Raw genomic sequence first — 15,833 nt, 5'->3', positions numbered from 1 at the left:
TAGAGCCGCAGGGAGCCCCAGAAAGAACGGTTTCCACACGAGGAGACTGGACCGGCAACCCCTTCGGGTTTTACCCCAGTTCTGCCCAGGCCTCAGGTAGGTCTGCTCAGCTGGGGTAGGCGGTGTGCTCACCTAAAATAAGCGGGGTGGGAAAGGGCCGCGAGAGAGTGATTCTCAGGGGAATTGCTTTGAGTCTCTCTTGGGCAGGAGCAGCTGGAGGCCTGCAGAGAAGGGACTCGTTCTACTGAGTCTCTTTATGGGTCCTTTCTTGCTAGAATGCAGCCCTTCTTACCTGAGAGTGTTGAAAGGTCTCTGCCATCAGTAATGCATCATCACCCTTTGAAAGAGGAAAGGGCTAAATTACCCTCGGGTTAGAAAGTTGAACCATATGAAATGTCTCCGCTATTTAATCTGCAAAAAAAATTTTTTTAAAAGAGCGAATTGTAGTTTCGGGTCTACGAAAATAGCAACTTCATCTGGTTTAAGGCTGAATTGAGGGGCGAGCACTTTTACAGCAATGATAAGCATTGAGGCCTGAGAGCTCTGCCCTGATGACTTTTGGAAGACTGAGGAGAATGACATTTGTCTTTTTGGATTTTGTTTTGCTTCGTTCAGACTGTGGTTTGTTTATTCAAATGATCTTATTACAGTCCCCACAGAGCCGCACAGACAGGCTCGTCTTTCCTGGCATCTGACGCTGCCTCTGTCTTTTCAGATGCCTACACGGAAGATGACCTCATGTTGTACTGGAAGAAAGGCAATGACTCCTTAAAGACAGATGAGCGGATCTCACTCTCCCAGTTCCTCATCCAGGAGTTCCACACCACCACGAAACTGGCCTTCTACAGCAGCACAGGTGGGGGGCGGGGCAGAGAGAAGGAGTGGGGCATCCCCTGTCTCTGGGAAGCATGTGAATTGGTCGTCAAGTGAGCAGAGCCTGTGCCACTTGGATTTGAAACCAGAGATTGGGACACCTAGGTCAGGTCCAGAGGGTGGTGAGCGTTGGGTGGGGGTGATTTTTTGATACCTCCGGAGCATCAGAAGTGATAACCTAGAAAATGTTGGTAAGGGCTCCGACACAAGCCCCGCGGGGAGGTCTATTTGAGACAATCATGTTGCCCGTTTAGCAGCGGGAATCTCACCCTGATATGGCTCCTGGAGCCCACTCTCCTATGGGCAAGAAAGAATCCAATTGCAGGTTTATTGTCTCCCACTCACGTTCTATTGGCTTCAGCCCCTTTGAGCGCTGCTCTCTTAACCAACCCCCTCCGACCATACTTGCACAGGCCCGCTTGTGACCGTCCTCTTGTGAGCCACGGTGCAGGAGCTACTGGTCATTGGTCGTTCCCTGTGGGCCGTGTTGTCGCTTTTTGAACCGAGGGTCTGGGCAGGCTTGCCATCCCTCCCCCCACTGCCATCGCCTGAGGGCATGTGCTGTGGTCTTCCACCTGGCAGCTGAGGTTACAGCTGAGCTTCACTCCCTCCAACCTTTGCCTCTTTCTTGACTAATCACGTCTCAGGATGATTTTGCTCTACTCTTCATGCAGTTTCTGTTGCTAAAGCATCGCGTGGTTGACTACACAGAGAAGTGCCACCATTTACGTCTCTCTGATCTGTAACAGAGGGCACTGCTCACTTCCAACAAATGGTGATCCTGCATCGCTTATCTTTTGCATACATCACCCACCAGTCTTTGTCCTTTGGGGGACCCCCATTCCTTTGACTCTTAGCATTTTGACCTTCCTTCTTGCATGAGTCCGTTTGGGCTGCTATGACAAAATACCATAGTCTGGGTGGTTCCAAGCAACAGAAATTTATTTTGCACAGGTCTGGAGGCTGGGAAATCCAAGATCAAGGTCATGGCAGATTCAGTGTCTGATGAGAGCCCATTCCCTAGTTCACAGACTCACTGTGGCCTCACATGGGGGAAGGGGTGAGAGAGCTCTCTGAGACCCATGTTATAAGGGCACCAATCCCATTCATGACGTAATCACCTCCCAAAGGCCCCACCTCCAAATACCATCATAGAGAGGATTAGGTTTCAACACATGAATCTGAGAAGGACACAGGCATTCAGTCTGTAAGCACCTCCACAATCACTTTCTGGAGCTGTTATAATTATAACTGTTGCACTAAAATTGTCCTGGATGCCAAGTTTTCCTGTTAATGTTGCCAAGTCCCCACTTTATTTTCAGTTCTCGTCATGTCAAGCTTATCCTGCCTTTTCCTCTCCTTCCACCATCCTCCCGTTTCATTCAACTCCGCCATACAAATTTTCCTTGTAAAGAACACCAGGGTGGAGCTAAAGCATAGCCTACATGCAGTGTCGTAGTTAGCTTGGTATTTTAACTTCCAACATATCTTCCCCCCTAAAGAAATCCAATGGGTGTTGTTAAATCCATGCATCTCAAGCCTTAACATGTGTAGGAATCAGTGGGGAGGAGCCTTAAAAGGAGATTCTGATTCAGTAGATCTGGGGTGGGGCCTGAGAGTCTGCATTTCTAACAAGCAACCAAATGATGGTGATGCTACCGGGCCCTGTGTCATAGTTTGAGTAACGGGAGTCTTATATGGCCTTCCCAAGGGGTTCCCTTTATAGGATGGGGGCCAAAGATTCCTTGAGGTGGACTGGCCCATGTAGTGTGGATTATTATGTAATCACTCTGTTCCACGTTTTTTTCTCACTTCCGCTTTATAAAGGTAGGGTAAGGTTCCAGGGAAGCGTCCAAGGCATTCATGATTTCATGAACAAAATTTGTCCTATGAAGGAGCCGAGTGGCTCTGCTGCGTGTTCTCTTTTCTTCCTGTGTCCCCCAGGCTGGTACAACCGTCTGTACATTAACTTCACGTTGCGTCGCCACATCTTCTTCTTCTTGCTCCAAACCTACTTTCCCGCCACCCTGATGGTCATGCTGTCCTGGGTGTCCTTCTGGATCGACCGCAGAGCCGTGCCCGCCAGAGTCCCTTTAGGTAAGAAACTTCTCGAAACTTCTCAAGTGCGCATTCCAGACATCTGAAAATACAAGTAATTCCTTCCAGATTAAATCATTCTTTCCAAATTGGTCCTGAACCCCTGTTGGCATTATAACCTGGAAAAACTTCAAGTTGTTCATTCGCAGGTAAAATGCCACTATGAAGAATCTATGTAACAGGAATTCCCTGATGGTCCAGTGGTTAGCACTCTGCGTGTTCACTGCCGAGGGCCTGGATTTGATCCCTGGTCGGGGAACTAAGATCCCACAAGCTGTGTGGGAAAAAAAAAAAAATCTATGTAGCAAGGCAGCTTCTAGGTTCCCATAGGTGCCCAGGCAAACAATTCATCTTTAATCTTGTAGAGCTGAGTTCTGGGGTAGATAGTCCTGGTCTGCGGTGCTTTCTCTGCCCACCTGTGTAAGATAGTCACATTCTTCTTCTTCTTCTTCTTCTTTTTTAATTTATTGGCTGCATTGGGTCTTTGTTGTTGCGCGCGGGCTTTCTCTAGCTGTGACGAGCAGGGGCTATGCTTCATTGTGGTGTGTGGGCTTCTCATTGTGGTGGCCTCTCTTGTTGCAGAGCGTGGGCTCTAGGCGAGTGGACTTCAGTAGCTGTGGCTCGTGGGCTCTAGAGCACAGGCTCAGTAGCTGTGGCTCGTGGGCTTAGTTGCTCCATGGCATGTGGGATCTTCCTGGCCCAGGGCTCAAACCCGTGTCCCCTGCATTGGCAAGCGGATTCTTATCCGCTGTGCCACCACGGAAGCCCCAGAAAGTCACATTCTGTAATAGGGTTTCTCAAAAGGTGGCCCAAGGGATCTTTGTGACAGAATCTCTGGGGGAAATTGTTTAAAATGAAGAATCTGGGCTCCCATCTACATGTATAGGATCAGGATCTCTGAGAGAGAACCAAGAATTTGCATTTTGCACAAGCTCCCCAGTAATTCTAATACATACTCAGGTCTGAGAATCCCTACTTTACAAGCCTTCCATCAATAGCTGTTTGCCACGTTCCCCGCTTTCAATATTGCGCCCCCGCCACACACACCACCATTGCTCAGACATCCAGGGCCTTCAAGGGAGAGGGTGACCCACCAGGTTTTAGTGAAACTGGATTGGAGCTGGCCCTTAAGATGACCCCAGTCCGCTGTGATTCTGTGTTTGCCAAGCGAATGTTCTGAGCTTCATTTGAAATCTCAGGGAAATTTCCACTGACAGATGCCCTGGCCTTTAACGGTTGTTCTGTAGCTTGAGCAGTTACTGGGCTTGATAAATAAACATTCTTGTTTAAAAAATCTGTCTCCCATAAATGAGGTTAACATCATTCTTGGTAAAATTGACCTCTGAGTCCTCAAGTTAACAGTGCAGAGTGAGCAGCCAGGTCCAGCGTGGCGGGAGGGGGCGCTGCCAGAGGTGCCCTGACAGGTCCAGGACTACAAGATTCTACACCAGCAACAAGGACACAAAGATTAAATAAAGCACGTGTATTTTTTTTTTTCCTCTTTTGGAGAAGGAGTTACAAGAAACGTACATACCTGCTTGTATATTCAATGCTTGTTCTTTTTATTCATTTACTTTTGTTTTATATATTTATTTTTTGGCCATGCCCCACGACGTGCAGGATCTTAGTTCCCTGACCAGGGAATTGAACCCGGGTCATGGCACTGAAAGCCCAGAATCCTAACCATTAGGCCACCAGGGAACTCCCCTGCAATCTTTGTTTTAAACAATCGGATGGAAAGAAATATTGCACTGCCAACCTGTCAGGGGCTCTCTGCTGAAGAACAAAGTGATGCAAGGGCTGTGATGAAGATGCAGGGTTACAGAGTGGGGAGAGGGTGAGCCTGGGGGATGGAGGAACAGGAGAAGCTTCATCAAATCTAAAACTGGAAAGGTGAGCAGGTGGTGGGGCAAGGATGGGGACATTCTAGGCTGGAGGAGCAGTGGGGAGAAAGAACAGAGGCCCGAAGCCATCCAGTGGATTTGGTGGAAGAGAAACCCGTGCTTGTTTCTCACTCTGTCTGCAGGGATCACCACGGTGCTGACCATGTCCACCATCATCACGGGCGTGAACGCCTCCATGCCCCGCGTGTCCTACATCAAGGCCGTGGACATCTACCTCTGGGTCAGCTTCGTGTTCGTGTTCCTGTCGGTGCTGGAGTACGCGGCCGTCAACTACCTGACCACCGTGCAGGAGCGCAGGGAGCGGAAGCTGCAGGAGAAGGTGACTTTACCACGAGCTGGAGTGTCTGCTCTGGGGTGGGACCTGGTCTAGCTCTGGACCTTGGGCAGGTCCGACCTCCTCTGTAAAATGGGGTAATGACACCCCCTCCTCTACCTACTTCACGGGTTGGCGTGAAGAGCAAACAAAATAATATGTTAAAATGGTGAGAACTTTACTCTGAGCTACCTCTTTCACTCAAACATTTATTTAGCACCTACCATAGACCAGGAGCAGCTAAGCCAAGTTAACGAAGACGTGGTCCCTTTAATTCTGGTGGTGTGGGTAGTGTAGTGATAAAAAAAGTAAATGGCAGTGCAGCACGGTGGAACAAATGATTTATGAACCTAGGGGTATCATAAAGGAAGCTTCCAGGAATTTCTCTTTCCAAGACATTCTTTCTAATAGTTGCATAATAATGAATGGCTTGCTTGTAATATGATTTATTCCCCTATTGATGGACAGCAAATTGTTTCCATTTTTGCCACTATAATAAATGCTGCAGTAAACATTATACATACACATATATATAAAAGCTTCCAGGGAAGCACCTCCTCCAGTCTAGGAAATTTTCCTTCACATGTGAGCTCATACATCTCCCATAATCCTGTCTGCAGTTCAATGGTTATCTCCTCCAGAAAACTCTAGCTACGTAGGAGGAAACTATCCCTGAAATGCCACACCTTTCAAATTCCCACCTCATCCCTCTGTCTCTCTCCTCTCTCTCTCTCTCTCTCTCTCTCTCTCTCTCTCTCTCTCACACACACACACACACGAACTCTAAACATTTTTATCAGGGCTCATATCAGTTTATGATCTCACAGAGAACATGGCGATGAGCTCATCATGAACCTTTTTGTGGGTCTGACGTGACATGATGTTTCCTAGCAGTTGATGGGTTACCGGCTCTTTTAGAATGTTTACCATGCCACCACCGTTATTGCCCCAAACCCATAATAGGAACTAGAAAAAGGCAATGCCCTCCACCAGGCAGCTTCCTTGGAGGGGCTTCTGAGAGAGGACACTGAGCTCGCATCCCAGTGTGCGTCTGCTGTGTCCGCAGCTTCCCTGCACCTGCAGGTTGCCTCAGCCCCGCGCGGTCCTGCTGGACGGCAGCTACAGTGACGGGGAGGTGAACGACCTGGGCAGCTACACCCCTGAGAACGGAGACAAGCCGGACAGGATGATGGTGCAGCTGACGCTGGCCTCGGAGAGGAGCTCCGCACGGAGGAAAAGCCAGAGAAGCAGCTACGTGAGCATGAGAATTGACACCCACGCCATTGACAAATACTCCAGGATCATTTTTCCAGCCGCATACATCTTATTCAATTTAATATACTGGTCGATTTTCTCATGAATGCCTGTAATTCTGTAAATTTCACATTCTTCTGTATGTGCTACAGAAATACCTGAATGATGAAAAATAATTTGTTATGATGAAAAGAAAGTTCCCAGTACCCACCCTTCTCCAACTTTAGAAACCACACTGATAAGGCACTTACTGGTTTAATTTGCACGTATTGACCACCTGTTGTATACACAGCATGATACTTGGTGCTGCAGGTATAGAGACACCCATAGCAACGATGATATTGGTACTGGATCCCCTAGGAAAGCAGTCTGTCAGTGGGGTGGGCCCACTGTAATTCAACCTCTTTAAGACCCTAGATGCTTATTCATTTGAACTATGTCCTTTATGTGAGCATCATTCTATTCTCTGGACCAAGTGGAACTGGGAAGCACCTAAAGTTCATTTACATGGAACATACATGCACCTAAATCCCCACTTTGACTAAAATTCATACTTCAGTTTATAGCCTGTTACCTATTTTATATGCATCTCCTCGTGTGTATTTCAACACAAGACAATAATAATATTCCTACTTTTATTTACAATTTGTGGTTCCTGAAATTTCATCTCTTCACGAGAAAAGCTCTTTAGATTGGTGCAACGGCTTCTGATTTGGGTAGGAATTTCCCTGGTAGGGAAACTTTGAAGAGGAGGGTATATGCATGTGTTTTGTCAGTTTTGTCATAGAGGTAACTAGACCAGAAAACTTGTAAGTGTTCCCTGTTTAATAATCACTGCTTCCTGGATCTCCATCTTGGAGCATGTCCAAGTACAAAGTGAAGTCAGTAATGTGATATCTTCACTGAGAAACCTGGGAATAGACCAATTTTTTTCTGCATAAACGTTTCAAGGAAATGTGTAATTTGGGACTACCTGTAACTCTTTAGGATGAGAAATACTCACATGGTTTCTGAATTTAAAAAAGAGCACCAAAAAGAAAAAGAAATGGGAGCACATCACTGGACATCTCCATTTATACTCAGTGAATACCAACATTTTCTGTGAACCAGAAAATAATAGCCACTGATGTCAGAGCATGAGATAAAGGAGAGGGTTCTAATTTGACGTGTCATTTAAAAACAAATAGCTATTCATACTATATATCTACAGGATCAACCCCTACCAAACTTATCCAAACAGCACTTGTTTGAAACTCAACTGAATTCTATACACAATAATGTCATTTTTATTCCAAAGTTAATCTGACTGATCCCTATGCTAAATTATATCATGTTATTTCTTAATGAGCACTATACTTTGTTCTAATCTTTAAAAAAAAAAACAAAACCAAATTTGCAGAAAGCCTAATTACAAGGCAATCTCCCATTTCCTCCAATAAAAGCGCATCCAAAAAAAAGTTTTTTTAGCAAACTATAGTAGAAAAAAGTAAAGGAATACAGATGACATAGTTGAATGTCAACTTTTAATATTAAAAAATATTTTTAGAACATTACCTTTTTCATGCTTATTTTATGGGACAATTTCAATCAAACTTCGCAAACATCTTTGCCACTTGCTTCGCTTGTCCTCATGAGCAGGGCCACCCTGAATCACCTGGCGGGTTTCCGGGGCACATAATCTGAACTTCCATCTACCCCGTCTGGGAAACTTCACTATTTGAACCAGCATATAGGATGCTATATTAGTCTGCTCAGGCCACCAGAGCAAAGTATCATAGACTGGGCGGCTTAAACAACAGAAATTTATCTTCTTTCAGTTCTGGAGGCTGGAAGTCTGAGATTAAGGTGTTGGCAGGTTTGGTTTCTCCTGAGGCCTCTTACCTTGGCTGGCAGATGGCCGCCCTCTTGCTGTGTCTTCACATGGCTTTTTTCTCTGAGTACATGCATCCTGATGTCTCTCCCTTTTCTTTTAGGGACACTAGTCATGTTGGATTAGAGCCTGCCCTTATGAGCTCATTTATCCTAAATTACCTCTTTAAAGGCCCTATCTTCCAATAAGTCACATGGGGGTGGGGGCGGTGAGGGCTTCAACATACGAATTTTGGGAGGACACAATTCAGCCCATAACAGATGCCCATGGGAATTATTCAGCTGCATAATAGTGTATCCAGTGCATCTTACAGGTATTTACTTTTGATCTTTGCAACATAATCACATACAGTATTGTTTCTTAAAGTGATCTTTATTATTATTTACTTTTTTGGCTGTGTTGGGTCTTCCTCGCTGTGCTCAGGCTTTCTCTAGTTGTGGAGAGCGGGGGCTACTCTTCATTCTGGTGCGTGGTCTTCTCATTGCTGTGGCTTCTCTTGTTGCAGAGCACGGGCTCTAGGCATGCAGGCTTCAGTAGTTGCTGCACATGGGCTCAGTAGTTATGGCTTGTGGGCTCTAGGGCGCAGGCTCAATAGTTATGGTGCACAGGCTTAGTTGCTCCAAAGCATGTGGGATCTTCTCAGACCAGGAATCAAACCCGTGTCCCCTGCATTGGCAGGCAGATTCTTAACAGCCACACCACCAGGGAAGTCCCCAATGTGATCTTTAAAAGGCTTGTATACATTGATGTCTATATTAGTGATTATTAAAAATAATTTATTAAATTCGTGTTAAATTTCTTTGCTATCTTTTCTAGCAATTCTCTCAGGTGACCTCTACAAGTATTTAATAGTAGCATTGATTGAAGTAATTTCCATGGTGATGTTTTCCCAAGACAGCACTTTGCTGTCAAAGCTATATAACTGAGAGAGAACTTTGTATTTTGACTTCATAAAGACCCAAATACAAAGCAACACTCTTTTCTGACAGATAATTTTGGAGAAAACTTCCCCATATATGTGGGCATCTATAGTACTTTCTAAACTTTTGCTGGCATGACTGGAGAGGAAAATTTGGTTAATAACAGTGTCTGATTAAGAGGCAGGAACCATATGGCCATATTGAATAATTTTCAAAGAGTTAAAATACTGTAAAATACACTTGACTAAATCTATATCAAACATAACTTATTCTCTGCTTGATAGTTCAGAAGGCACTCCAGGATTCTGAGGGTTTCTTATCATTGTTGTGATACAGTATAGACATCACAAAGCTGTGCAGTGTTAGCCAGGAGAGAATTGGGGCTAGTCAGACCAGCTTTAATTTAATGACAGTACTCTCTTTCCTGTGTTATATGTTCCTAACCAATATTCTTTAGTTTTTTCATAATTCATATTTTATAGAGAAGAGTAGTGATGCTAGATTTTAGAAAGAATAAAACATGGAAACAATCTAAGTGTCCGTTGATGGATGACTGGATAAAGATGTGGTATATATATTACACAATCGAATACTACTCAGCCATAAAAAATAACAAAGTCTTGCCATTTGCAACAATGTGGATGGACCTAGAGGGTATTATGCTAAGCAAAATAAGTCAGACAGGGAAAGACAAATACCATATGATCTCACTTACATGTGGAATCTAAAAAAAAAAAAAAACCCCAAACCAAAACAAATGAACAAGCAAGCAAAATTAAACAAAAACAAACTGATAGACACAGAGATCAGATTAGTGGCTACCAGAAGGGAAAGGGTTAAGGGGTGGGGTGGGAGAAAGGGGTGAAGGGGGTCAACTGTATACTGATATTGAATTATAATACTGTATACCTGAAACTTATATTTAAAGAAAAGGGGAAAAAAAGGCTTGTTTAATAACAATGAAACCTCACATTTGTAAAATCTAGTTTTTTATATATATATAAATATAGTTTTGTATATATATATATATATATATATATATATATATAAAGCACGTTCACATTCACTGTTTCATTTGAGGCTGAATGAGGAAGCTTGAAAGGCAGAGAAAAGCTGACTGGCACATAGATAACATGGTTAATAGGTGAAAGACCCCAACCCAGTTCTCATTCTCATTACAGATAATGGATGAATACTGAACAAGTAAACAAGCTATCACGCACAATACATAAACATCAGTATGAGGAAATATTTTTTTTTTTTTACCAGTCAGTGGCACCTTTTTTGCTTATTCATTCACTCAGCAAGTAATACCAGGCATCTATGACGTAGCATGCAATGTTCAAGACCAGTGCTCCTCAAACGAACTGTGGTGAAGGACCAGTTTAACTATTTAAAATTTCCAATCCAGTGGAGAATTCCTCACAAACCCAGGTCTGACCCTGCATTCCACCCTCTGGGAACAATGGACTCGTGGGTTTGACCTTGGAGCCCAAAACCGTGTGTGGATGTAAGTTACCATGATCACAATAAAGTGGGAAGAGAACGAACCCTTTCATTTTGATGTTATTAAGAACATTCGTGTTACAACAGAGTTTCTATGCATGGAAAATTCCAGCATCTGCAGTAATAAGAAGGCACATTATCCAGCACACACATCAGTAATATTAGAATAACATCAATAATGTTAGGGTACACTATTTAGTTCACTTCAGTGTTATCACAACTCCCAAAATAAGTGGATGCTTTAACTTTTCAATTTCATGTTCTGAATTGAATTTTTATCTATTTTCTTTCCATCATTTTTAGTATTAGTTCCTTTGTGTGGAAGGAGACATCTTTGATTTTCTTGAGACCAAAGTATTTTATAAATTCTCTGTTTACTTGAAAAACAATTACACATTGCTGAGTTTAGTGGGTTTCAAGTAGCTTTTATAGCTCTGTACGCACTCAGTCCCATTATGACAAAACACGTGCACCTCGCTGGTGCACCTGGCTGGCATGGATGCCTTGACCATGGGGATGGTGTGAAGGTGACTGGGACTCCTTGGGAATTCAATCCACACCTTCCCAGCTGGGGTTACCTTATGTGAGTGCTCAGCCACCCAACTGTACCTTATATCGACAATGGGAGGTGGGAAAGGAGGATGCTTTTAGCTTTTTCATTTTTCATGATTTGCAAGTTTCAATACTCTGTTCAAAATAGCATAATTTGTAATAAAGACTCCAAGTTTCAAGTACAGGAACCTTTCATTTCATGATAACTCACTAAAGAACTCATACTAAGAGACGGAGATGAAGAAGTCAGTGAAGGAAAGAATAAGTAAACTCTTGATGAAAATTTAATATCCAGTTAGCAGGGAAAAAACTCTAACCAACAGTTCCGTTTTCAGGTCAAGTGAGGGTTAAACACAACCCTTAAAGCAACTATACACCAAAAAAATATAAAATAAAAAAATAAACAAAATGAAACAAAAAAACACAACCCTAATGACTGAGAGAAAATTCTACCTCTTTTGGGTCTACACAATGTCCAACAGTTTAACTGGTCTGATTAATTGAACAGTAGCTTTGGCATTTTGTAGACTGGAGCCTCCTTACTTATCTAAACTTTATGATTTCCCAGTGGCTGGGGAAAAGCCTTTGGAGCAAGAAAACAGATGCCAGGAACAAATCTGAATTTTTTGTTGCTATTGCAATGTAGAATCTAGATAAATGCAATTCCAAAACATTGTCCCTAAAAATGATGGATTCTAAGGAAAAAGAAATTTTTGCAGAGGTCAACGGAATTGTTTGGTAAGGATTAAATAAAGAGGCACAAAAGTTGCTGTAGGAAATTTTCCTGGCTACAACAGCAAGATTTCCTTTGAGCAAAGGCCAAGTTTTAAATCTCACTCAGGCATGTTTTAACAGGATGCCACTTGTAATTTTCCAGTAAGTTTCTTTCTCTTAGAGCTTCTATTGGAAAGCAACCAACTTTAGTATTGCCCAACTTAATGATATGCCCAGAAAAATAGTTCAAGTATGAAAAAATAATTTTTAAAATCATCTGAAAATGATAATTTGAAAAGTTCTCAATCTTCACCCCATATTAGCCCCGTTTTCTCATGTTGTGCATCTGAATATAACTATCTTTGTTTATTTATTCATTTATTTGCCACGCCTCAAAGCATGTGGAATCTTAGTTCCCCAACCAGGGATCAGACCCGTGCCCCCTGCAGTGGAAGCTCGGAGTCTTAACCACTGGACTGCCACGGAAGTCCCGCTATTCTATGTAAAAATCAATTTTAATGTTCTGGCTTTTCCCCAAATATACCATGACTACAACTTAATATGAACTTAGGTACATAGTTACCGGCTTTGCCACATGGTTAACAATCATTGCAAAATGGTCTCTAGTTATGAAATATGGCATAATTGTACTTCACTATATCTGGAAGCTAAAAACTAAGGATCTAAGGTATAGTATCACAACTATTTCTCCATTTTGTAATACTGTTCCATAACAAGATTTAGTTACCATGGCACTCCTCAAATTGGATTTTCATTTTGGGGTAATCACTGTACCTATTTTTAATTTGGACAAATGCAATTCCCAGAACAGGGCTGGCATTACCTAGAAACATGTTAGGAAAGCAGAACCTCAAGTCCCATTCCACACCCAATTAGAATCTGTATTTTAACAAGTTCCCTGGGTGATTCTTACGTACTTTCAAGTGAGCAAAGCACTGAACTCGGTTCACGTAACCACGTACCTTTGAGTATCATTCACAAAAAGCGACATGTGCTGCATTTATACATTAAGCAACTCAGTGTTGCGTGCTTCCTCTATGTGATACCCACCGTGTTCAGAGCTGTAGCTGATTTGTTAATCTCATACAGGTTGGTAAAGAACTCCCCTAAAGTCTACAGCACGCAAACACCAAAGCCAGATTGAAGAACACAAATGCCTCTACAAAGTAGGAAGAAATGTTTGTCCAGGGATATTTTTAAAATATTCCTCCACCACAAAACTCAATTGAATTTAAATTTTTTTTTAATTCTAAGGGAGTATGAATCTGAGTTGCCAGGAATTTAAGTACAGATTTGGGAGGTGTATTTCCTTTCTTTTCCATCTTAAAAAAACCATCCATAATCCGATTAGCCATGGACAACTAGTATTACTTCTCGTCTTGTTTTCTATATAGTTTTATATAGTTGCCATCATATTTTACATACAAATTGATATAGGTTCTCTTCCATGACATGGTATGACCGTTTCCCTACTAAAAACTCCCTATATTTTGCAGCCATTAAAATCACTCCATACTATGGATGTACCAAGCAATTTTTCCCTTAATATTGGATAAAAAATAATAGTGTGATGAATACTCTTAGGTATATATTCTTGTCACACTCTAGACTATTTCCTCATATTAACAATGAATGTATAGAATGCATGCTGATTTGAGATCAATATTCTTGTTACGTTGAATAGTGTGCGGTGTAATTTCAGGCTCTTAGCATTTTAAGACTTTAAAAATCACAAATGGAATTAAACTACACCTTAGTGGTATCTGATTCCATGGGACAGTAACTCACTCAAACTAGCTTAAGAACACAGGAGACACACAGATACAAAGTAAATAGAGAGAGGTCCAGCGGTGCCTGATGAGAACAGCAACCATTTCGGACAGCTCTTCTGTTATCTTCACTTTTTTCTGGGTGATTTGCTTTATTTGCTATAAAGATTGTCCTTCTCTGCTCACACATGACATTCAGCTCCAGATTTATTGACCTTAAAATTCCAGGGCTTATTATCATCTAAATGACCTCATCTCAATTCTAAATTCCCAGGAGAGCTAATTTAAGCGTCTCTCCACCCTTATCAGAATTCCATTTCAGTCTGCACAGGCCTTCCAGCGAGCTGAGAGTGAGCTGGCCCTCCCTACTCAGACTACCCTGAGCTGTCTGCAAATGAGGCGAGGATGAGAGGGATCCTTCACACTGTTAAAAACAAACAAACCTCTCAGATAACCAAAACATCAGCAACTGGTTCAACATGAAGAACATGCTTCTGAATATGCAGAAAATATATGTCTTTGGCAGTGGGAATGGATAGATCAAGGCCATATATTAATAGGTAATACATATGGTTATGATATATTGAGGTGAGGACAGAAAATGTTTTATTAGTCAAATTATCTGTTATTATCACCTTAGCATAAAAAATCTGTGCTGAGTTAATTTCCAAGCTTTTGTAGTTTTTTCCCCTTGATTTTTCTAAATTCTTTTTTTCCAACTTTGGATCAATGAAACAAATCATATTTAGGCCAGAATTTAAAAAGTGGCAGAGGGTAGGTGGAGTAATAGCAACATCAGAAGCTGGGGAACATGAGCTAAAATCTGATTGGAGAGAGACACCTAGAGATAAAAATCCAGAATAACTGTCACTGAAATCTCTTTCTGGCTGGGATTTTCTCTTTCTTCCTCTTTTTTTCTTTTTCTTTCTTTTTTTCTTCTTTCTTTTTTAATAAATTTGTTTATTTACTTATTTATTTTTATTGGCTGAGTTGGGTCTTCATTGCTGCACACAGGCTTTCTCTCGTTGCAGCGAGCAGGGGGCTGTGGGAAGACATTCTGGAACCTTTTTGAAACATTGAAAATGTCGAAGTATGTGGGCCGAGCGATGGGATTCAGAATGTCCTGCTTGAGCAGTGGAGGAACTGAGGGTGCGGGGCGTGGAGACTAATATCACCCTGTTTGGTCCTGAGGGATGGCTGGTTAGCCAAAGACGGGTAAGATTCCTCAGAGGAGGAACAACCTAAGACAGGCACAGCCGCAGAGGGGCCAACAGGGGTGGTGCATAGAGCCTTCCTTATATCACCGTGTTTGGCCCTGGAGGATGACTGGTTAGCCAGAGACGGGTAAGATTCCTCAAGGGAGGAACGACCTAAGACAGGCACAGTCGCAGAGGGGCCAACATGGGTGGGGCACAGACCCCCAATATCTGAGAGAGGTCTCCTGCCCCCAGGGCTGTTTTGCTCTCCACCCCCAGCTCAGATCCACACCTGCTCAACTCGGACCCAGGAAGTAAACAAAGATAATTGCCTCAGTCATGTGAGGCCTTTGATTGTTTATGAGTGTAACCTGAGAATGTTAGCCCACGAACTCAATAAAAGCAGCCTGGGATGAGTCAGCGGGGCTCTTGATCCGAGAGGTCTTGAGCCCCCCCCCCCCCCCCCCCCCCCCCTCCGTCCCACTTTTCTCTTCAGTCTGTGTCTGTGTCTTCTTCAAGCTTGCGGCACCCGTCACTCACCTCGAGTCGCCGAGCTGGTCTCAGCAGGGGGCTACTCTTCATTGTGCTGTGTGGGCTCCTCATTGTGGTGGCTTCTCTTGTTGCAGAGCACCAGCTCTAGGTGCACGGGCTTCAGTAGTTGCGGCACATGAGCTCGATAGTTGTGGCCCACGGGTTCTAGAGCACAAGCTCAGTAGTCGTGGTGCGTGGGTTTAGTTGCTCCTCGGCACGTGGGATCTTCCTGAAGCAGGGATCGAACCCATGTCTCCTTCATTGGCAGGTGCATTCTTAACCACTGTGCCACCTAGGAAGTCCCCTGGCTGGG

The 15,833-nt window shown here is 43.1% G+C and overlaps 1 protein-coding gene and 1 long non-coding RNA gene across 2 annotated transcripts in view; both read left to right on the top strand.

Moving 5' to 3' along the window:
- GABRR1 (gamma-aminobutyric acid type A receptor subunit rho1) overlaps positions 1-8,111 on the top strand; it is a 41,150-nt gene extending 33,039 nt beyond the window's left edge. Inside the window, exons 6-9 of the mRNA XM_057738439.1 lie at positions 716-856; positions 2,818-2,970; positions 4,997-5,193; positions 6,254-8,111. Of these exons, the coding sequence (XP_057594422.1) occupies positions 716-856; positions 2,818-2,970; positions 4,997-5,193; positions 6,254-6,547 (785 nt within the window). The 3' untranslated portion in view covers positions 6,548-8,111. The remainder of the gene's footprint in view (positions 1-715; positions 857-2,817; positions 2,971-4,996; positions 5,194-6,253) is intronic.
- The window catches only part of LOC130855224 (uncharacterized), a 190,385-nt gene that overhangs the window by 41,892 nt on the left and 132,660 nt on the right, over positions 1-15,833 (top strand). The gene's annotated exons all lie outside the window — the stretch shown is intronic.

This window comes from Hippopotamus amphibius, chromosome 6, assembly GCF_030028045.1.
Source record: "Hippopotamus amphibius kiboko isolate mHipAmp2 chromosome 6, mHipAmp2.hap2, whole genome shotgun sequence".
In the NCBI taxonomy this organism is placed as follows: domain Eukaryota; kingdom Metazoa; phylum Chordata; class Mammalia; order Artiodactyla; family Hippopotamidae; genus Hippopotamus; species Hippopotamus amphibius.
Note: the sequence above shows the minus strand (reverse complement) of the source record. Positions and strands in the feature narration are given on the sequence as shown.